Source organism: Nansenia antarctica (genome assembly GCF_963989245.1).
Source record: "Nansenia antarctica genome assembly, chromosome: 1".
NCBI lineage: Eukaryota > Metazoa > Chordata > Actinopteri > Argentiniformes > Microstomatidae > Nansenia > Nansenia antarctica.
The window spans coordinates 16,682,637-16,706,536 of NC_137674.1; the positions used below are offsets into that span (position 1 = coordinate 16,682,637).

The window sequence follows — 23,900 nt, forward strand, 5'->3', positions numbered from 1 at the left end:
TCATTCGTGCGCAGAGGAAGTGGAGCTTTTCTAAATCCCTTTATAGCTGAAGCGACCGGTCTGCTCCCAACTACTACCTTCCAGCATCCCAAAGTAGTGGAAGTTAAGAGAAACAAACCAGGGGCATTTGTGTCCCAACTACATTGATCAGTCAGTGTTAACTGCTACAGGATTAGAAGAATCATGTCTTGGTCACTATTGTGCGTAATCGTTTGCTTGGCATTGGCATCCTGTCATGTCGAAGCACAGATCTCTAACAGGTTTGTGATCGGCTGTCCCAGTCGTTGTGACAAGTCGATGTGCCCGCGTATGCCATCGGATTGCCAGGCAGGAGAAGTCCTGGACCACTGCCACTGTTGCTCCGTGTGCGCCTCGGGAGAGGGCGAGGCGTGCGGCGGCCACGGGAAGCTCGGAGACCCGGTGTGCGGCGCCGGGCTGGGGTGCTCCGTGTCGGACGGGGGAGTGGGGTACTCGGCCACGGTCCGGAGGAGAGGCAAGAGCGGCGTGTGCGCCTGCGAAACCACCGAGCCGGTGTGTGGCAGCGATGGGGTGTCCTACCGCGATCTCTGCGAGCTCAAAAGAGTCAGCAACCGGGCACTTAAACTTCAGCAACCACCTGTTTTGTTCATTCAACGTGGAGCTTGTGGAAAAGGTAATGTGTGTCAGGGTTTTCTAAAGCTTGAAACTAAGGATGTTTTTAACAGGGAGGCTAATTCATATTGATTTCGGTCCAAATCCTTGAAATAATAGATTATTCAAGAATTATTATATATGTTATATTATTTATATAGGCCTATATAACCTATGATTTACCCGGAAATCAAAGTTACACGCGTATCTAGTGTTACTGTTAGGATTCAATTTAGGAGTCAAGTCCATGTATAACTGGACTGTGTGGAATATCATTCAGATATCTTGCAGCTGGTCATTGATAGTATTGCCTATAGTATTGCCTATAGTATTGGCCTATGCACATGGACTCAAACTGTCCTTTGACAACAAAACAAAAGCTATCATTTAAATGTATTTTAATCAATTCAGCACGAAATGCAGACTGTATAACTAATCTAAACTAATGTTTTTAGTTTTGCTAGGTTGAACTGAGTCCCATTAATCCCATTAATTAGTTATAGGGATATAATTACATTAACCTAATAATTATGCCCTTATAAATGTGATTCATCCTTATCACTGACTTAATGGCTGGATATCTCACTATCGTTATTCATTTCTATGGACTCCACTATTCTGACCTCTATTCTGGCCACAGTTGCTGCAATCTTTAACAGACGTTGGAACTCAACATAAACCAGACCATCTACGCTCAGATTTCTTTTATGATATATCATAACACAGCCCTAATTTATGGCAACTTCTTGGCAACAAAACTTACCTCTAGGCAAGGAAACATACATTGCGTGAGGAGGAGAGTGTTGTGTGTGTGTGTGTGTGTGTGTGTGTGTGTGTGTGTGTGTGAGTGTGTGTGTGTGTGTGTGAATTTGTGTTGCAACTGAATCCATGTATATACCTCAACCACCAAGACCCTGTAGTAGGCAGTTGGCACGCCAGTGTTGAAGTAGTTTCTCTGGTGACTGATCTAACATTTGGGTTGTAATCACTTCAAATCAAAGCTCCCGTCCAGCTCCTAAAGTCAAGTCAGCTAAAGTCCAGTCAGCCTTATTACAGTGGGCCACATCGCTTACTGTGCCAAGCTACACAAGGTCCCCTAGCAAAAACAGGGAAGTCTAAGGACTGTGGGCTCTAGACCGTGGCCTCACTGCAAAGCAAACACATGAAATTACACTTTGCATGATGTCATTTGCATCTGGTTTCTAAAGTCGTTGATTTGAAAGTGGTACTGCATAAGAGAATCAAGATGTTGAGTAGTAGTACAGTGGGTTTCATGCAAACTATTTCAATTCACATGAAGGAAGGACAACTGAATGTGTACTGTAGGTGAGTGCTGGGTCCTTTCTGATGGTGTGCAGTTTGATGATGGGAATTTGTTTTGTAACTTTGCATCACGTGTGCTGATTATGCGCATAATTCCTTCCTGAATTCTTGTTCCTGACTCTCATACACTGTCCGAGCAAACTTAAAAGACACCTGACAAGAAATCTTCCATCACTAGCCTGCAAGCTTGAAAAGCAAACACAACCGACAAGAGCAAGTGATGATGAAGTGTGCAAAAGTGTCAGAGAAAGCACTGGAGGCTAGCTATCTAGTCACTGAGACAGTAGCTAAGGCTAAGAAGCCACATGATTGCAGAGACGGTCATGTTGCAAGGATGCAAAGCGTGCGTGCGTGCGTGTGTGCGTTGGCTGTCAGAGGGATGTAGAGTTTTTTATGAATACATTTTAGACTGGGGTGACTCGAGATTTTGAATACTTTTAAAGGGTGCCGTGACTGAAAAAAGGTTGAGAAACCCTACATTAAAGTTGATGTCACTGCCTATAGCCGTCCAAACACCACCCCTTTATGTCTCTTTGGACTCTCTCTGTTCACACTTTCACATGATCAGTCTCGTGCTCGTTAGCCTTGGCTGCTGTTGCAGCAGTTTGAATGTGTGTATTCCAGTAGCCACAAGCTAGCACGCTGAAGCAGCCCATCATAATGAACGTACCTGCTTTCAGAGCTTGTTTTCTTTTCTGCCATATGTCTGGCCTGATAAGTGTCCTCACACACACGCACACACACGCACACACACACACACACACACACACACACACCCACACACCCACACACACACACACACACACACACACACACACACACACACACACACACACACACACACACACACACACACACACACACACACACACACACACACACACACAATGACTGTCCTCACTCTGTCTGTGTTAAACTCAATGCAGTATGATGAAAACTAATGTTAATTTTTAATTAAATTGAAATGTAATTTTCCCTATTCCCTTGTGGTTTGGGATGATTATAGCTTCAGAGGGCATGAATGGAATATGAATAAAATTCATCTCCGAATTTCTTGGACGATGGAAACTTTGTGGACCCTGAACATATAATTATGTGGTGTACAGTACAGTGTGCCAAGACTGTGCTGATTCTACGCTTGTTAGTTTCACTGTGCCTCTAGGATATAGTATTATTTTGGGCCTCAACCCTTCACAATGACTGGCAAATATTATAGATAGACTGAGCGATTCCAGAATAACACAAGTGGTTCGTATTTATAACACAGCAGCCACCATCAAGAAGGCACAACAGCGGCTCTACTTCCTGAGAGTCCTCAGGAAGGAACACAACAAGCAGGAGATACTGGTGGCCTTCTACCGCGGCGCAGTGGAGAGCATCCTCACCTACTGCATCTGCAACTGGTTCTCCAGCTGCACAACCGCAGAGAGAAATGCGCTACAGAGAGTCGTGAGAACAGCCCAGAAGATCACCGGCGCCCCCCTCCCCTCTCTGGAAGAGCTGTACAACACACGCTGCCTCAGGAAGGCCTCCAAGATCTCCAGAGACCCAACCCACCCTGGGTACGAACACTTTGCCCGGCTGCCCTCGAAAAGGCGGTACAGGACCATGGCCGCAAGGACAAACAGACTGAAGCTCAGCTTCTACCCCAGGGCCATCCAGGCCCTGAACACAGCAAAGACCTAGGTTCTGGGCCCTGGACAGTCTGGACGTGTTGATGGCAGCTGCTGGATTGAAAAAATCAGGTGTAGTGCTGAGGCACAAATGTGTACATTTCAAGCCTGCAAACTGCGACACTTTAAATGAATGTGCAATAACACTATGTGCAATATGACAACCCTAGTCGTTTTATCTGTACAGTATAGTATAGTGGATAGTGTACATAGCCTTTATTTATGTAAACCAGCTCCTTTCCCTTCTTGTTTTTTTAGTTTTTTTTTTCTTTCCTAGCACCAGGGGAGCCCCCCCCTCACAAATTTCGTTGTTTGGTACCTGTACTATAGCAATGACAATAAAGACCATTCATTCATTCATTCATTCATTTATTCATTATAGGCTTACGGGCGCCTCTCAGCCCAAATTAGCCAATTTTGGGGGATTCCACAAGGAAGGATTGTAGATTGGGAGAGAAAATAACTCAAGGAGTAATGGAAAGATAAAAGAGAGAGTCGTTACAGCCGTGATTATGTTGAACTTGTCTGAACTTAAAAAAGCCAAAACGTCGGTGATAACCTTCAGAGGAGTTCATATGCCCCCATGTCAAAAGGCTTCGTGCCCTCTCTGTATGATTTAATTACACGGTGAATCAGTCAACATCTCTAGATTTGTCATCTTAAGGAGGTTTCAGTGGCACTGACAGAGCCAGACACACGCAGCAGGGCAGACTGTCTATGCCACTAACTGACTGTCATCCAGCTTTTTTCCTCTCTATTTTTAGATAAAGACCAGGTTTATTCACTGGGCTTATTCTTGTTGCAGTGATTTGACGTAATGTCGTATGTGCGCGTGACTGAGTTAATTGTTATCCTCCAACGTTCTGTTGTTGTTGTTGTTGTTGTTGTATTTCTAGCCCAGGACAACCCCAACAGCCTGAGACACAAATACAACTTCATCGCCGAGGTGGTGGAGAAGATCGCCCCAGCTGTGGTTCATATTGAACTCTTCCGCAAGTAAGAGCTGCATGCCTGTATGTGTGTGTGTGGGTGTGTGTGTGTGAGTGTGTGTGGTGTGTGTGTGCGTGTGTGTGGGGGTGTGTGTGTGTGTGTGTGTGGTGTGTGTGTGTGTGTGGGTGTATGTGTGTGTGTGTGTGGGGGTGTGCGTGTGTGTGGTGTGTGTGGTGTGTGGGTGTGGGTGGGTGTGAGTGTGTGTGTGTGTGTGTGGTGTGTGTGTGTGGGTGTGGGTGGGTGTGAATGTGTGTGTGTGCGTGCGTAGACATTCCAGTGTTTACTGCCTAGCCCACCTGGGTGTTGTGGGACCACACTAGTTGAGAGAACTCCTCGTTCTAAACCCTTTTCATGCGGTTGTCTTTTTTCATTCTCCTTCTCCAACTCTCTCCACACCTCATATCTCTAGTACCACTCCCCTTTCCCACTCCCTCTATCCCTATCCCACTCCTCTGTCAATGGACCTATTGCTAAGCCACGCCCCCTTTGAAAACTCGGACAAACAAACAACGCTTCACTGACAGTGACTGAGCCCAATTTATACTTCTACGTCGAATTTACGCGCGGCTACGCCGTAGCTTACGCAAGGGCTCTCCCAATTTATACTTCTACGTTGGTCTGTTATTTCTAAATAAACAGGATTGTACATCTCGTAAATGTGAATCACGCTCCTCTATGGGAAGGCTGTGCTTGACGCTTCCATGGGGCGCTCCGTTGGAACAGTGTACTCATAACGGCATAATAGCGATTTTTTTGTTATGCTTGTTGTAAAGAAAATGTCTAGTATAATGCATTGAAATGACATTAAACTAAGATAATAAGATGGTTATCATAATTTTTCAAATCTTTATTAATAAGTAATTACATAAAAAGTAAATGACATTTCTGTCATGGCTTCCGCTTTTTGGGCCTGTGATATGGGCCTGTGATTGGGCCTGTGATATGATTGGACAATTTCTATTTTGGGGCGTGGCTTAGCGATAGGTCCATTCTACCCCCCCCCCCCCCTCCCTTGTTTGATCTTTCTCTCTTTTGCCCTGTCTGTCTCTCCCCCCAGGATGACCTACTCTAAGAGGGAGGTGGCGGTGGCCAGTGGCTCAGGGTTCGTGGTGTCGGAGGACGGGCAGATCGTGACCAACGCCCACGTGGTGGCCAACAAACACCGGGTGAGGGTGGAGCTGAAGGGCGGCGCGACCTACGAGGCCAAGATCAAAGACGTGGACGAGAAGTCCGACATCGCCCTCATCCAGATCGAGTCGCCGGTAAGAGACCGTAAAATACAATCGACACAGTAAACATGGCAGTGTGATTCAAGTAGATGTTTGGAAAGTTTGGAATCACGCTTTCCTGAGGAGGGATACCTGCCTGAGACATCTAAACGATGAGGATGTCGTCTTGGCCTTATGGGAGACACTTGGAACCCCACCCTTCACATACAGACAGAGGTGGGAGTAAGTCATACATGTGCAAGTCCCAAGTTACTGTGGTGAGAATCAAGCAAGTCGAGTCGAGTCCCTGCTATAAGTCAAGTCAAGTCAAGTCAAGTCAAGTCATTGCTCAGGCCATGTCACAAGTGAAGTCATATGAATGATTGATATGATTCTGATGATCTACCCCAGTTTACAGTGGTCATGAAAAGTTGAGTTTTATTTGAAACATTAACACATTATTTGTGTTATTTGTTTTATTTGAAACATTTTTGACATTTTGTGGCAATCAATAACAAGCCTCCTAAATTAACAACAAGAATAGTGTAACTAAAAACAAGTACAAATAAATACATATATATAGCATAAAATGTAAACATTACCGACATTACTAAAGATTACATGAAAATATTCAAGTATAATGGTTTTAGTATGCCACTAGATACAGGAACAGAGCGTACAGCCTACAGTATACTGTGTTGGTTCAATGCTTGAATTATGTGCCTGGCCACTTCTCCAAGAATATCACACCAATGTTATTTCTGAATGACTTCAAATGAAAACTTGGCGCCATTGGTGTGTGAATGTGTGTGTGAATGGCTGAATGAGAGGCTGTCGTAAAGCGCTTTGGAATAAGGCGCTATATAAGTCAGGCCATTTACCATTTAAAACTTAATTGAAGAGTATATTGTGTTGTATTGTAAGTGGTACAAACAGTGGGTTTTAGGGAGTGTGGTGTTACACAGTAGCTCCTATGCTTCAGAGTGCTATCTGATCCCTGTGTGTTGTGTGTGTGGGAATGCCATTCAGAGGTTCAACACCCAGGAGGCAGATTGAGTTTTAACTGCAGGCTCCCAAGCCAAACGCAGCCACGTCTGATCCAAGAGTTTTCCTATTCTTTATACAGCTGCGGCTGTGGCGCAGGAGGTAGAGCTGGCGTCTAACGATCGCAACGTTGGCAGATCGGCGGTTCGAGCCCCGGCTGGCCACATGTCGAAGTGTCCTTGGGCAAGACACTGTCTGAACCCCAAATTGCTTCCAACGAGCGAGCCGGCACCTTGCGTGGTAGCTTGCTGCCATTGGTGTGTGAACGTGTGTGTGAATGAGAGGCTGTTGTAAAGCGCTTTGGAATAAGGCGCTATATAAGTCAGTCCATTGACCATTTAGCTGTAGATCTAGATAAAGGTTTAGTAAATTATTATGTCATTCACAATAAAACAGCTGGGGAATCAGAATACAATGTAAATAATATGTTATTGTGGGAAAGGCGTTCAGCAAAACAACCAAGAGAGGTGATCATTGAAGAGGTGCAACCAAAAATGCTTCATAGTAAAATGCTGCCATTGAATGTAGTTGAAATAGTCAATTCATATAAAAAGACCACAGACATGCTGAAAAAAACGATTAAAGATTGTTTGTTGGTTCAATTAAACATGTGTATCCTGAGCATCTCATAAACTAATGTGCGTGTTTGTTTTGAGGAAAAATCATAAGTATTTCTTGATTGATGATGATTTAATTTCCCAAGCCTCTTTTTCTCTTGGAAATACAGTCTGCTGCTATAGGTGTGTTTCCACAAGCCATTAATATTCATGTTCCACAGCCCTGATTGGCTGACAGCACGGTCACTGCCTCAGCCCTTCATGAGAACCAAAACAAAAAACCACATGATTGTGATAACTCGCTAACACAAGGGTGCAAAAAGCCAGCCAGAAATATAGAACCTGAGTTTGAACCTGAAGACCTTGAAAATTGTCTTTCAAAATAAATGTCTGTTCTAATAATCAGCTTGCTAGCTAACTACTTCAGAACTATGAATGCTGTATTGATGCACATTTACTTTTACTGCGTATATCCTTCTGTTGCTAAACACACAAGGAATAACGGTGGTCTATTAAAATGAAACCTTTAAAAGGGGTTTCAAAAAGTTTGGTGAAATGATGCAAATCATCACACATGTCATAGTCTTTATTCAATATTCCACCATGCAAAATACTAAAAGGCAGAATGTGTAACATGTATACTGGTGGGGGGCCAATGAGCAGATCCACAGTCAGATGAACAGATGAACAGACATGCTTGAATTAGAAACGAGTTGGAATAGCAACAGTTTTGCTCGTAAATGGCGAGGTACAAGGTAACATACAGACTCTCCGCTGTGCGGATCAGGGGGATACACATCTCCCATTAATCAAAGTTGACAGACAACCATTTGAAAGAATGCCTGGCGCGCATTCAAAGCCACAGGCTAGAAGTTACTGCACAGAATAGCTTGCAGTGCTCTCTCTAGGTGCAGAGCAGAGTTGAAAATACACTCACCACAAGGACAGAGCTATATGCTGTATAGGCACAGGCTACATTGGCCCCGAACACTGAAAGGAGCAGATTTATGAGTCATGTTTGTGACCTACGATGTTTGCCAGTGCCTGGTTTAGAAGATCACTGTCGACTTGACTGGTGTACTCTTATTCTACAAAAGACACATGACTGGCGTCCCTACTAATGATGAGAGTTTGGGGGGGAAGGGGGGGGGCTGGAACTGGAAAGAGTAATTGAGAGAGAAATTAGAGGATGAGCGATAATGAGAGAGCAAGAGAAGAGAGAAAGCTGGAAATGTCTGATTTGAAGTGCGAGGGAAAATGCAGTCATCAAGAACATCTCCTCAGGGCTTCTGGTCTGTGCTTTTTAAAGTAGTCTCTCTGTCTGACTGTCTGCCTTTCTCTCTCTCTCTCTCTCTCTCTCTCCCTCTCCCACACTTCTCGTCTCAATTCATTCCACGTGGGACTCAATTGAAGGGGGTCACTATTGTCAAAATGTGTGCAATATGCTCGCAGGGAATCGATCACACATGTTTGGGGAATGGAAGCTTTGAACATTTTACTTTTTGGGGATAGACAGTACAGTCCCCTATTCCCACCATTCGGTGCTCTGTGAGAAGCAGAGTTTATTGGTGACTGGGTCGGTCCGTTCATGGTCTGTGGTGAACCTTGGTTCTCTGGGGAAGACATTAGTCTGTCTGCAGCAGCTGGGACATCATAGGACGGGAAGGGGGGAAAAAGTGCTGCGCTCCCTCCGTCCTGACAGAGAGAAAGGGAATGCGGTCAGGGCTTGGAAAACGGATCCATGTGTCTGGAAAGCTAAGTGAGCTAATAGGCTAATGAGCTGACCCTGTGATGTGGCGCTGGGAAGATAAAGATAGAAGTCATCACATCGTAGGGGAACAGCAACTCGCTGGTTAACCCTCTCTCTCCACTCACTTGTGGTTTGAAATGTCTGGGAAGTGACACTTTGCACTTATTGTCTGCTCAACGATTTATTATGTGGGATGGTTTTTATTCAGTCATTTTTAATCATTGTCGCTGGACCTCATCATCGATAGACGGTTAAAGATAACAAGGGAAATGATTACGACATCACTTATGCATCGAAGGTTCTTAACCTAGACTTAAACTTTAAACTCAGACTTAACCACAATAAACGTCTGTATGTGCCACCCATTACGATCCGTCCCACAGACGTCTCCTGAGGTGACTGGTGCTGGTTTGGCCAGGACTCTCGTTGGTCCCTTTCAAAAAAAGGGAGTCCAGGACGGACATGCTCCATTTCTCCTCTTGTGGAAAGAAGAGCCAGCCGGCGTCCTTCAGAAAAGAAGCAGAAGGAAAATGAATCACATCCTCCTCCTCTCCTCCTCCTCCGTTTCACTCACTCGCTCACTCGTTCCCCCTGAAGAGCGAGCCGCCCGTCCTTGCAGTGGAGCGCGGTGTGCAGAGTGCAAGGGAAAGCCCACTGTGTCCTTCCCTTGCCTCTGAGTTGGCCTAGTTTGTAGGTGGTTGTTGTTGACAGCCATGGGAAGGGAGACCCAAACATGCAGAGAGAAATCTCCTCAGATCTGCCGGGAGTTCAAAGGCGTGTGGTGTCTAGAAGAAGGCTCCAATCAAGTCATCCAGGATGCCCGTTAAACCAGACTAAAGGAAAGAGAAACGTCAAGCTTTCGGCCATGTGTCGGCTCTTATGTTGGCTGTGATATTTACTACGGCATGTGTTCACCATCTTGCTTGACGTCCCCAAAGATTTGGTCACCTACATTAGAAAAAGTATTCATTGAAGTGTGGCAAGCAGTGAAAGAGCATTTATTGTTCACATGCCATAGTTTTCACTTTGTCATTCTGGGGATTTATGTGTGGATTGATTGGATGGATTTATTTTGGATTTATTTTTTAATTTAATAAATACGTTACTCCATTTAAATGGAGTCTATAACACAACAAAATGTAGAAAAAGTGAAGGGGTCTGAATACTTACGAAGGCACTGTATCTTTTTATTAATGCTCACTGCTTCTGCATTATTTTATTTTTTTAAAGGTGGCAGAAGGTAAATAAAGGAGCTTTCTGAATTGAAGATTCTCTGTCCCTATCTCCAACACAGTATCATTGCCAAACATCAGTATACCACGTTTAGGCAAAGTCCTATTTTGTCAAGACGTATAAATAAAATAAAATAAAAACTGCATTAGCAATAACTTATGTGGCAGTTAGGCAGTATCTTTGAGTGGTTAAAGTTTGTGTTTAGGGCTGGGCATTAACTTATGTGGCAGTTAGGCAATATCTTTGAGTGGTTAAAGTTTGTGTTTAGGGCTGGGCGTTAACTGTGAGTGGTTAGGAATAGTTTTGAAGTGGTAAGTGGTGTCAGAAAGTGTACTTGTCAGGGGAAGATATTAGCAAACATTAGCAACGAGAATTAGCGAACAAAACAACTAAAAGCACTTTGGTCAAAATTGTCCCAAAGCACCTTCGAAACCCACAATGTTTGGTTTGCAAGTCACCCTGCAACATCATTGTTTAAAAACAATTAAGTATTGTATTAAAGTATTGTCATATTATATGACTGATGGTATGAATATTGCTACAGGGCAGTTGTGTGTGCTGGCTGTGAAATGGTGTTTACATACAGTAGACTCTTGTCTGTGTTTATCTTTGGCTTGTTGGCCGGTCTCTGTTACCTTAGCCTCCTCACTGACTTTATTCTTAGTCCTGCGTCAACAAAACAGATACACAGATGGAACACTCCGGACACAGGTCTCTCGAAATGGTGCTGTTGTCAGGGAGACATTCTGGTTACACAACCCAATGAGTGGCAGCACGTGGACTATGACTGTTCAACAGAGATGATTCCATGCAGAAACGGAAACTGGGGATGGATAAATATACCCTTCTACTGTCTGTCTAGCCTGTGACTCACTGTCATTTTCCATCTCTTCAGTGGTATTGCTGTGACATTTTTATGGTTTTTAAATAAATAGGGAAATAAACGATACTGCCCACTCAGGAAAGACACCAAGGAGACGACAGTTGGACCTAAATACTGTACTTCCTCATGTCAGTTTCCCCTAAACTACAGTTTGTCTCCTCTACCAACTACTACATGCGGTCAATGTGCTTGAGGGGTGTGTATCATATAAATATGTCCCCCTTAACTCTCTTGAGGGGTGTGTGTCATCTAAATATGTCCCCCTTAACTCTCTTGAGGGGTGTGTATCATCTAAAGATGTCCCCCTTAACTCTCTTGAGGGGTGTGTATCATATAAATATGTCCCCCTTAACTCTCTTGAGGGGTGTGTGTCATCTAAATATGTCCCCCTTTGACTGTCCCCAACTTCAGACCAAGCTGCCAGTGCTGATGCTGGGGCGCTCCTCGACGCTGAGGCCTGGGGAGTTTGTGGTGGCGATCGGAAGCCCCTTCTCCCTCCAGAACACTGTTACCACGGGGATAGTCAGCACCACGCAGCGAGGGGGGAAAGAGTTGGGCCTCCCCAACTCTGATATGGATTACATCCAGACAGATGCTATCATCAATGTGAGTGCGTAAAAACACACATTCTCAACACTCATACAGTACACACACACACACACACACACACACACACACACACACACACACACACACAGACACACACACACACACACACACACACACACACACACACACACACACACACACATACACACACATAATATATATAAGTGCAGTCCATTTATACACACACACACACACACACACACAGACACAGTCTTACACACACAGCCTTACACAACTGTCTTAATGAAACATTACCTACACACATGTTTAAATGGCTATGACCATGACTGGTCTCTGGAGTGATGTAGCTGAACTGAGGTTATGTCCTTTTCCATTCCTAGTACGGCAATTCTGGAGGACCGCTGGTGAATCTGGTGAGAATTATTTTTCCTTTAGAAAAAGTATCTATGATCAAGTGTATGATTGTATGATTGCCTTTCAGTTGTCTGCCACAAAATGCCTTCCACAAAGCCCATGTACCCTCTTAGAACTAACAGTTCTATATGGAACAAAAAAAGGTTCCGTGCTTTGATACCAGTGGGGTTTTTCTGCATTGAAAAGGCTTCGGCGGCCCGCATAAGAAATCTGTGTAAAAAACGTTAATTATTGTCCATGCATTTATTGCTGCAATTCTGTCATCCCACATGCTGCTAGACTATCGTTACATACATATATAATAATAATAATTATAATAATAATAATAATCATAATATTCATAGACTTAATTTAAAAGCGCCTTAAACTCAAGGACACTGTACACAAAAAAGAAGAGAAGCAGGACAATAAAACATAAAAAAACAAAAGCAGAATAGAGAGACACAAGATAAAATCGTATAAAAAAGAAACAAGGTAAATAGTTCAGGCAGCTATGGGGGATAGTGTTAGTCAGGACCCGTGCCATGCTGTACTAAGGCGAGTCTGAACAGATGCGTCTTGAGTCTGGTCTTGAATGTGTTGAGAGTATCAGAGCATCAGGTGGTGGAAGGGAGTTCCACAGCTTGAAGGAGATTCTATGTTTTATGGGGAGCCAGGTCATAATTGGAAAGTAGAAGTAACAGCCTAACTTCAGGAAAAATCCATATTATTATTATTATTATTATAATTTCACACATTATTATTTCACGTTATTAAGCTATTAGTCAACATATCGTGACGTTAGAATTATAAGGTTCTATCTCAATTTTTGTCAAAATGTAGTTTTTTACATAATCTGATCCATTAGGTGTTTATTAATGCCTGTGTGGTGTTATTTTTAAAATGTTGAAATGTTTTAGTTAGTAATGAATAAAATACAAAGGTTCCATCTCACAAAACATAATGGAATGTAAAAACTTTGACGCTCAATATCTCTGAACTACCCTAAACGGAGATAGAACCTTATAATTCTAAGCTCAAGTAAAAACCTCCAAGATACCTCAAAGGTAAATGGCCTTGCTCAACAATCTTAATTGTACCAAGTGGAGGGCTGGTAGACTTCATCACATACTTCATGCCAAGGGTTGCCGGACCAACTACCCCAACAAGACACATGCATGAACATGAGCACAGATCGTTAGAATCTCCAACCAACATCCCAAGTACATCAGTGAGTGAGATAATGTAACACAAAGAATGGAAATTCACAATTACCCACAATTTCCTTGCATAGAGGAGGGAGAAATGTAACGTTTTTTTTTACGTTTTAATGTCTCCCTAACCGATGTACCTGTGATGTTGGTTCTTGTTTGGTTCTAACTATGTTAGATATGTGCTCACGTTCATGTGACATCCCAACTTCAAACAGACCTCTTGATGATGAGAACGTTCCAAATATAAATGTTTTGGTGTCACAGGTTCCAAAAATCACCACCTTCATGCCATGTTTCTATAAATTACTTCATTGTGCCTCAATGGTGCCCCCTAATAACCCCCCTAATAACCTTTTTTTCCCTAAGAGTGTAATGAATGATTGTATGCAATAGTGTTGTTCCGATACCGATACTAGTATCGGCATGGCCACCGATACGCACAAAAATGCTGGTATCGGTATCAGCGAGTACTTTACAAAAACGTTTTTTTTTGTTTTTTTTTACTTAAGTTTTACAAAAACTTTACGAGTTTTACAAAGGTTTTGAGCAGTGCCAGACTAAGTGTTAGCAATAATTTTACATCGAGGTGAGTATGCGGCTCAAAAAACATGTTTTTTTGTTTTGTTTTTTCAAACGCCGTGGTATCGGATCGGTACTCGGTATCGGCAAGTACTGCACGGTCAGGTATCGGTATCGGTATCGGGATAAAAAAATGGTATCGGAACAACACTATATGCAAATGTTAAGAGTGTAAAGGCCAATGCACACGGTGTGCGATTTTGTCGCACCGCCGAATTCGATTCCATTGTTTTGAATGAGACAATGCACACGGCGTGCGATGCGATATTGTCGCACGACAACATTCGATTCTCAATTCACATTCATTCATTCATTGGTGTGAATTGAGAATCGAATGTTGTCGTGCGACAAAATCGCACGCCGTGTGCATTGGCCTTAAGATTGTGGTTTGTGGTTGTGGAGTCGTCTTGCTGTGTGTTTTTGTTTTATTTTTGTTTTTGTTTTGCTTTTGTTTTTTTTGCTAATTGTAGGATGGTGAGGTGATTGGGATCAACACTCTGAAAGTGACCGCTGGTATCTCCTTCGCCATCCCCTCAGACAAGATCCGCCAGTTCCTGGCAGAATCGTATGACAGACAATCTCGAGGTAGTACTAAGGACGCTTCCAGGGTGGCTATAAACCTTGCAAATGAATCTGTAATCATGGGGCTAGCTTTCCAGCCATCCCAAGACTGTCCATGTGAAGTTGAAGGGATTACCCTTATCAATACCCGCAAATGACAAAATAACTTCATGTTTCTATCCATTTGTCAGCAGAATTTTATGCAAATAATCAAACATTTGCAAAAAAAAACTATGATGGTTTCATTCTTAATGTTAATCCTCAGGAACAGCAGTATCAAAGAAGAGGTATATCGGTGTGAGGATGATAACGCTTACTCCAGCGTAAGTAGCTATGCTCAGTCAATATTCAGTTTTCAAATGGCCTGCGCCTTTATCCAAAGCGCTTTACAACAGTTCTCATTCACCCATTCACACACACATTCACACACCAATGGCGGCAAGCTACCATGCAAGGCGCCGGCCCGCTCACTGGGAGTAATTTAGGGTTCAGTGTCTTGCCCAAAGACACCTCGACATTTGGCCAGCCGGGGCTCTGCTAACCTTGCGATCATTAGACGGCGGCTCTACCTCCTGCGCCACAGCCACCCCAGCCGCATTTTCATGTTTTCTTCTTTTGGCTCTATACTCTTAAAGCTTGGATTTGAAATCAAACAATCAAATGAAGTTAAAGAGATTATCATAAGTTATAGATTATCAGCTTTTATTTGATGGTATTTTTATACATATTGGTTTCATCATGAGAATTAAGCAATATCACACGAGAGGGAGCGCTGTTATGCTGAGTACCAGTACGGCTGTGATTCGGTCGTAGGTACATCATTTAACTTGAATGTTATTTGTGGAAATATATCCATCTTTGCAGTGCAAAGTTTGTTACAATCTGATTGATAACGACCATTAATGTAGCCTAGCCTAATTAACGGTAATTTAATAGAACACCTGTGCGGCGGAGTGATACGACTTAGGGATGAGTCATATAGTCCCATAATTATACTCTATATCAGCACTCATGGAATGCCTCTTTTCCAATCAAATGACTTGGTCGAAACGAACTGTTGTATAACACTTTTTTATATATAGTATACTATATATATATATATATATATATATATATACTATACTATATATACTATTTCAGAGCACTAAAAGTAATGGGACAGATTTATATTGTTGATTTAAAATCCAAACATTTGGAGTTGAAGTCTTCCTTGGCCTTAGAGCCAATAGGAGTATGAATGCTTTATTTCCCGATGACTTTTGCAGGCCACTGTACACCAGACATACTTGAGGTATGGAATTCATCTTTAGTTGATCAAATTTGATCATTGTATCCTTCCACCTTCCCTTACCCCCTCCACTCTGTAGGAAGTTGAAGGAGTTGAAGGGGAGACATACGGACTTCCCTGACATCACCTCAGGGGCGTATGTGATGGAGGTCATCTCTAAGACGCCGGCCGCTGTGTAAGTAACTGGACAAACACTGACGTTCTCTGAGGAGAACAAGTTCTCTCAGACTTTCTCTGCACTCGTGGGGTTTTGTGCTTGGCACTTTCTTCCACTGCACACGTTCCAAATGTATATAATATAAGACCCTCAACGCACAACTTTCCCCCCCCCCACACATGCTTATGCATGCATTTGTATAACACCCACTGTACACACGAGTATGCATGCCCGCAAGCACACAGGCACATACACTCTCTCTCACACACACACACACATACCCCCCATAATGCTTGTATCGCCCCCTCCTCCCCCTCCTCCCACATCCTTAGTGTTGCATTCTCTGCGCTGAGGTCAGCTGTTATCCTCATCCCTCGAACAGTGAGCCTGCAGTACTCTGGTTGTGGTTGTGGTTGTGGTTGTGGCTGTGCCTGGGTCCCAATCAACCAACCACCAGTACAGTATGTACTGTGTGACTATTAGACCCTCTGTGTCTCATAGGGAGGTGTGAGAATTACATAATATAATTGCCTATAAACACAGTTAGCTGGAGTGCCATGAGGGGAATGTGGAAGCGGGGGCTGGTGGTGGCGGGGGAGGGAGGGAGGGAGGGAGGGAGAGAGGGAGAGAGGGAGAGAGGGAGAGAGGGAGGGAGAGAGGGAGGGAGGGGTAGGTCCGGGGGCAGGGAGTTCACATGTGCCAGTGATTATGGAGCCTGTTGTGTTAAAGTCTTTGATATCACTTCTGTAGCCTCTCCAATCTGAGTGTAATTTGTTGTTTTTTTCACTAGATTTCTATTTCAGCCTGGGAATGTGTTCTGTGTGCGGCTCAAAGCAACTCTCCGCCTCTCTGCTGTACTTTACCCTATTAAACTATTACATATTCGGCTCCTGTCCCTAAAGAGAGTGTGGACAAGGACTGACTTCAATCCACACGTGACGGTGGTGTTTATCTGGACACCGTAACTGACAGCTAATACTTAGCAGTTTTCACTAAACTCTTATGCAGATCAAATGACCCTAAATTAGCATGTTTGAAATGTCATGCTCAAATCATTTTAAAATCATTTAAGTAATTTGGTCTTTTCAGAGAATTTCTGATGATTTGGCCAAGGAATTGAAAACATGCTAGTTTAGGGTCCATTGACTTTCACCGAATTCTGGTTTAAAATTCGATCATTTAGCAGTACACTTACACAGTGCCCAGATAAACAGAACCAACATGTTTGGCCCTTTGTCCGTAGATTTATTACAGGGTAAGGAACCAAATATGTGATTTTTTTTTAAAAATTGGGTGAACTATCCACAACCCTTTTTGCACTTGTACTTTTACACTAAAAACAGGGTTCCCACGGGTCCTTGAAATCCTTGAAAGTTTGTGAATTTGAGGAAAAAAAATCAAGGTCTTAAACGTTTTTGAAAATAGACATGGGTCAAGCCTCTCTTTTTCAATTGTTGTCTGTGAGCAGATAGTTCCTATTATATAAATTCTCATCTAGGTCTGTCTCAAACTATGCCGTGTTGGGTCCTTGAATTTGAGGGAATTGAGTCTTGAAAGTCCTTGAAAGGTGCTTGACTTTGATGTTTCAGAAGGTGTGGGAACCCTGTAAAAAGCTCTGTTAAGAGTTCACTAGGAAGTGTCAGACAGTAAGCTTGTCCCGTTCCTCCCTTAGCGGCGGTCTGAAGGAGCATGACGTCATCATCTCCATCAACGGCCAGCGGATCGCCTCCGCCAACGACGTCAGCACGGCCATCAAAGGGAGCGGCGCCCTCCGGGTGGTGGTGCGTCGGGGCAACGAGGACGCCATCCTCACCATCGTCCCTGTGGAGATCAACCCCTGACAGCCTCCTTCATCCATGAGCTGGAGCTCATTTGTATCACCCATGGACCTTAACATGGGCGTCCTAGAACCACGCCCACCCCCCTCCCCAGAGCATGGGTGGCCAATAGCCTGGGGCACCATAATATTAAGACTCCACCTTGAAAGGGACGGTTGTACAGAGGCTCAGAGCTGCAGTAGTTCTGAGCTGGAGTTCCTCATCCATGTGTATTACAACTTGTATTCTCGTGCACTTGATTGATGCTACTACTGTTTACTCTTAAGCAGAAGCCAGATTAACTATTTTGATATTCCTGTTTAGTGTTTTTTTTATACTGACTTACTGCATGGCACACGTCGGCCCCACATGGAAATTCAGAAACAATGATGTTTGGGTATTTCTGAGTTGTTTGATTATTGTTTACTATGTAGCGTAGTACACTCCCTGACATTGACTGCACCCCAATTGGCATCTCACACACACACACACACACACACACACACACACACACACACACACACACACACATTACAGAGAGGATAATGGACCAAACATGGACCCAGGACACGAGGTACAGACACACTACCATAAGCACACATTTTAACCCTTCGCTTACCCCAGTGCAGTACCAAACTGTATATGAGAGAGTATTCAGGAATTAATCTCCAAAGGGAAATTAACTTTCAGCAGCAGGTATACACAGGACCACATGTCAAAAATAAAGAAATAAATAAAGACAGTAAACAAACAAAAAAGCATCCCTAAAATTAAAACTCCCTGCCATCACATACTCTATACTCGTCTATAGGCACATATCGTAAACACACACACACACACACACACACACACACACACACACAAGGACCAGTTCACATACTGTAAAATGGACACTCTGTACACTATCATGCTCAACATAAATAATCTGTTGCACACAGGGAACATAACACACATTCCATTCTGTTATCCAAAGGCATTTGAGCATTTTCCATTTGACACATTGACACTTTTTTGACATATGTGACAGGATCTGGTGAAAAAGTCCTAAAGTAGGGCAAGGTCATTAGTTCTTTTTCAAGATTATGAAAGTGCAGATTGTAAGCTTTCAAATGATGTGTCATACATTGACATCTGAATAGTTGAAGAAGATATGCTTATTTGAATGTTGGTACACCTCAAACCAAATACCGGAGAAACTTGCTCTGAATCAAAACACACGCAAAACAGTAGTTGAATGAACATCTAACTGCATGTTTAGCACATCACAACAGGCTGATAGAACATCAACATGCTAAAAACACATAACTACACATAATTAGATGATCACACACTCCTTGCTTTTGTGCCATGTAGCGCCCAGAAGCCTACGGCAGACGATACAGTGAATCCGATTCACAAATTATAAGTATTTAATGATCCTAAAACTGTTATTTGTTATATCGAGTGGGCTCTAAAAAAAACATAAAGCACATTAAACAACCCCTCCCCATAAAAGCTGTTTGCTCATTTGCACAACTTGAGAAATTGCCGAAATGTTTTTCACCAGACCGTGTCACATCTAGATTGTTCTAGAGAACATTTTGTGGATGATGCATGTGGAATGTAAAGAAGTGTAATGTAGGGGCAGACATTTTTTCAACATTTTGAGAATAAAGTTGTCAATAAATGTTGAGACTAAAGTCGTAGTTATATTTCAAGATTAAAGCTTGGTGTGGTCCAATGCTCTAGCCCCATACATAGCCTACAGTACACACACATGCCCATGTCAGGATAGGTTCAAATCCGGTCCATGCCCGCTCTTCCTTACTTAACTGTCACTCTACAGTCTCTATCCAATTAATGTAGCATTTACTGTTCAGGTTTGCTTTCAATTACTTGGAGATTAATTGTAACAGACATTTAAACCAGGGGTGCCCACTTTTTTGCACCCCACTGTATACAGTGGCTATAGAAAGTCATCACACCCCTTCACTTTTTCCACATGTTGTTGTGTTATAGACTCCATTTAAAATGTATTAAATAAATAAAAAATAGTCATCAATCCACACACAATACCTCATAATGACAAAGTGAAAACAAGTTTTTTTTTAAATTTCTGCAAATGTATTCCAATTTAAACAGGTTTGTGTGTTTGTTGTTTGCTTGTGCACAGGTTGTAACATAGGCTTGTGCTCCAAAAGGGTGTTCTAGTTTAACTTCATAGTATTTCAAATCTAAACTGTTGGAAGAAACTCTTTCCAATACTTAGGGGGCACGCTGTATTTGCCTGAAAAAGATGTATCTTACCTTGCTGAAGGTTGTCAACTATCGTTTCTGACATACATTGTTTGTATGTCCTGTTGTCAGAATAAATTGGAAAAGAGATAGCTGTGTCCTTCACTCTTATTTGCCAGACCTGGGAAGTTGTTACACAGACATTACACATTTACAGCAGCTACTCTACAGGGTGGAGCACAGCTCAGGTCTGCCATCTCATGGTTCTTTTAAAAATGACAGCCTGATAATCTCCACTCTGGCTATGGTATCTCACCATGTGTATCAAAATAGCCATTGCCTAAAAATAGTTAGTCAACATACTTTTTTTTTTCCCCTGCATGCAGATGTTTCAAGGTGTTTTCATGTCTTCATTTCACTCTGCAATAACATTGTTCCTGTTATTTCATGAACTGACCAGAGGCAGCGATGGATTCAGCTGTGACAGCCAGGGCGTGCCTAATCATGACGTCAAATGAAGTGGTGCTGCCAGGGTGTCAAGGTCTGCGCCCAAGCCATCATTCATAAAGGGCATGAGGGCATTAGCTAATTTCTCTTACAGAAACAGAATGTGTTCATTCATTGGGTGAGATTGGTTACATGTGTTTCAGACTGAGAGCATGTGCATGGGCTAATTGTCATCAAATAATTTTGTTGCTTTCATTTGGGAGACCAGGCTGGCCAAGGATTGAAACTATATGCTAACCTATAACTTTGAGCCAGCCTGTGCTGTACTGTATGATGTTCGGCACAAAACTAAACCAAACATGTGGGGTTGTGACGCATAACTTGTGTTATGGAAAATAACACAAAATAACACATGTTGAACAGTCTGGGTGACTGTAGGCTACGTATATATCGGTCAGTACCAAGAAGCTGTGTTCTCTTCTGATAGGCCATCTTGTTCCCATGTACCTCGAGACTGGGTTATGGCCAGTGATGATTTCATTGTTGACACAGTTTGGACCACTTTGCCCATGAGTTGCTCATGAAACAATGTTATGGACACCAAGGAACTTCAAACTGCTGACCCTCTCTACGGCTGACCCGTTGATGGTGATGGGGTCCTGTTCCCGACCTTCCCTCCTGAAGTCCAGCTGGTTGTAACCTAGAATGTTTGCAGCAGTGACAATTTGCCAAAAGACTCCATAGGCTACTGTGTGTGGAAGGTTGCTAGCCTTGTTGGAGTTTGATGATGTTCCTGATTCTATTTCCAGGGAATTTAGAGGGAACTACAGTATGTGTGAAAAGGGATAAGAGTGCAGCTGCATTGAAGTAATCCAGAAAACCACTCACTGTCTTCCCTCTGGAGCCCCAGAGTGTGTCCGACATGAGAGCGATGCCTCCTCTTTTGTCACTTGCCTGTGTTTCCTTGCTCCAGCTATGGGCCAAATAGCCCCAGCTATGGGTCGAATAGCCCCACTGCCTTGTGGGCCTATTGAGGCGAAGGCTACGGGAGAAAACCCCTAACGAAAAATCCAGCAGGTCAGCAGGCTGTAAGGTGGCAACCCCACCAGCTGACAACGGCTGCTTGGGCCAATCACCCACCCAGACGTAAAACTGATTGCTGAAACCGAAACCAGAACTAAGAAATCACACCTGAATCGGCCATGCCGCCCTACCAGTAGGAGACAAATGAATTCCTTGGGACAAACCCTAACGGAAGCTGTTACGGGTGGTGGGGTCTTTTCTGTTGGACCTGTGTTGTGTGTTGTTTTGTTTATTCTTCTGTTTCAGTGTGTCCCTCCTGCTGGAGTAATCAGTGAGATGCCTGGCAGCTGGGACCATCAATCAATTATCCAATCAGTTCACCACACCTTAGTCTATATAAGTTAGTTTGTTTTGTTCTTCAAGAGAGGTGGCAGCTCTCAATATTTTTGGTATGTAATTTATGTTGCTGGTTATAGTTTTGTTTGATGCCTTTTTGTTAACCTTTTTGTTGTTCTCTTTCATTTTCTTTTAGCCGGTTACAGAGTTCGAGAGGTAGGGCACTTAGTAAGATACCTGCAGGTATACATCTGTGTCCTACACCACACGTAGATCACCCATTGTATTAGTAACATCAGCTAGTGCGGCGACACTAACCCTTGTATTTTTGTTAGGTGCTACGGCACCGGCTATGGGGGTTAGGCTAGGGGGTTAGTTCTGGGGTTGTTTTCTTTTATAGGTAGATTTAGTTTTCTGGGGCTTTTCCTTTAGTGGTCGCTGCATAGATCAGGGGGTTGGGGTCTGTGTTGTGTCTCGTCTCTGTACCGTGTGTTGTAAACAATAAATTATTATTGTTTAACGGATGCCTGGTTGTCACTGGTCTACTTCATTTGCACGCTCACTGTCATATGTTATGCCGGCGGCCTCCTACCACCAGGGGGTAGGGCGTAACAGATGCCCAAGGGAGGAAAGGCCTGCTCCAGTTAAAGTCCAATACCAGAGTAGGATGCTGGAACGTGAGAACTCTATATCAAATAGGAAAGTTAGCACAACTAGCAAAGGAGATGAGAAGATACAACATTAGCATAATAGGAGTAAGTGAGTGTAGATGGAACACCTTTGGGGAAGTCACCATCGCCACAGGAGAGAGGTTCCTGTATTCAGGAAAGGAGAACGAAGAGGATCCACATATGCATGGGGTGGGCTTAATTGTCTAATAAAGACGCTGCAAGAAGCCTCCTTGATTGGAAACCAGTTTCAGAGCGCATAATCACTGCCAGGTTCCTATCCAAGGGTCGTAACATCACCATCATCCAGTGTTATGCACCGACAAATTCGGCTGAAACTGAGGAAAATGAAAAGTTCTACCAACAACTACAAGCGCAAGTACAGAAGACCCCAAAGAGAGACATACAGATAGTCATGGGAGATATGAATGCCAAGGTTGGAAGGGACAACAGGCACTGGATGAACTCCATGGGAACTGAAGGTCTCGGAGAAATGAACGAGAATGGAACCCTCTTTGCGGACTTCTGCTCTTTCAACGAACTGATCATCGGAGGAACTATATTCCCACACAAGCCCACACACAAAGCGACATGGATCTCTCCTGATCTAAAGACAGAGAACCAGATCGACCATATAGCAATAACAAGAAAATGGCGAAAACTGCTGCTAGATGTTAGGGTAAAGAGGGGAGCAGACATCGACTCTGACCACCACCTGCTGATAGGAGAGTTCAGACTGAAACTAGCTGCAAGGACAGGGGAAGGAAGTAGGACCCAGAGAAAATTCAACATCAGGAAACTAGGGGATCACCAGGTTAGACAGGAAGCAGGGCTTACACTCTGGAGGTACTCTGTGATGATCCTGGCTCTGTGGGGGCGAGCGTTGTCATCCTGGAGGATGGAGTTAGGTCCCAGATTCTGGAGATATGGGATCGCCACTGGCCCCAGAATATCATTCCTGTCAATTAGGTGCCATTCAGGTGCCAGTCACACACCTGTGACTGACATACACCTGCCAGCACTTGAAGCTCAAAACGAGAGTGAATACCAACAGAAGAATATTTAGCCATTTTTGGCTAATTATTTTGGGCCGCTACCCACACGTTTAGCTATGTTACTCATTCCACGAATGCATGATCCTTACAAGTTGTACCTCGTTGTAAAGGTGACTAATCAGGCTTTCCAACGATATAAAATACAATACCAATTGGTATTATTAAAGGGGAGGAAGAATCGACTGAAATAACGTTTCCAACCTTTTTTTGAGGAGTTTAGATAGATGCCGCATCTTGTTTAGCAAGACAGAAACCCAAGAACTCCTCACGTTATTTCGGCTCCATTG

The 23,900-nt window shown here is 43.3% G+C and overlaps 1 protein-coding gene across 1 annotated transcript; it reads left to right on the forward strand.

Moving 5' to 3' along the window:
- Positions 1-183: 183 nt before the first annotated feature.
- Positions 184-17,894, forward strand: LOC308164944 (serine protease HTRA1A-like; the record flags this gene model as incomplete). The annotated part of the gene is made up of 9 exons (XM_080539019.1): positions 184-652; positions 4,523-4,622; positions 5,674-5,878; positions 11,703-11,897; positions 12,242-12,274; positions 14,518-14,632; positions 14,874-14,931; positions 15,976-16,071; positions 17,726-17,894. 9 exons carry the CDS (start codon positions 184-186, stop codon positions 17,892-17,894), a joined length of 1,440 nt encoding a protein of 479 aa, XP_080395145.1.
- Positions 17,895-23,900: the final 6,006 nt, after the last annotated feature.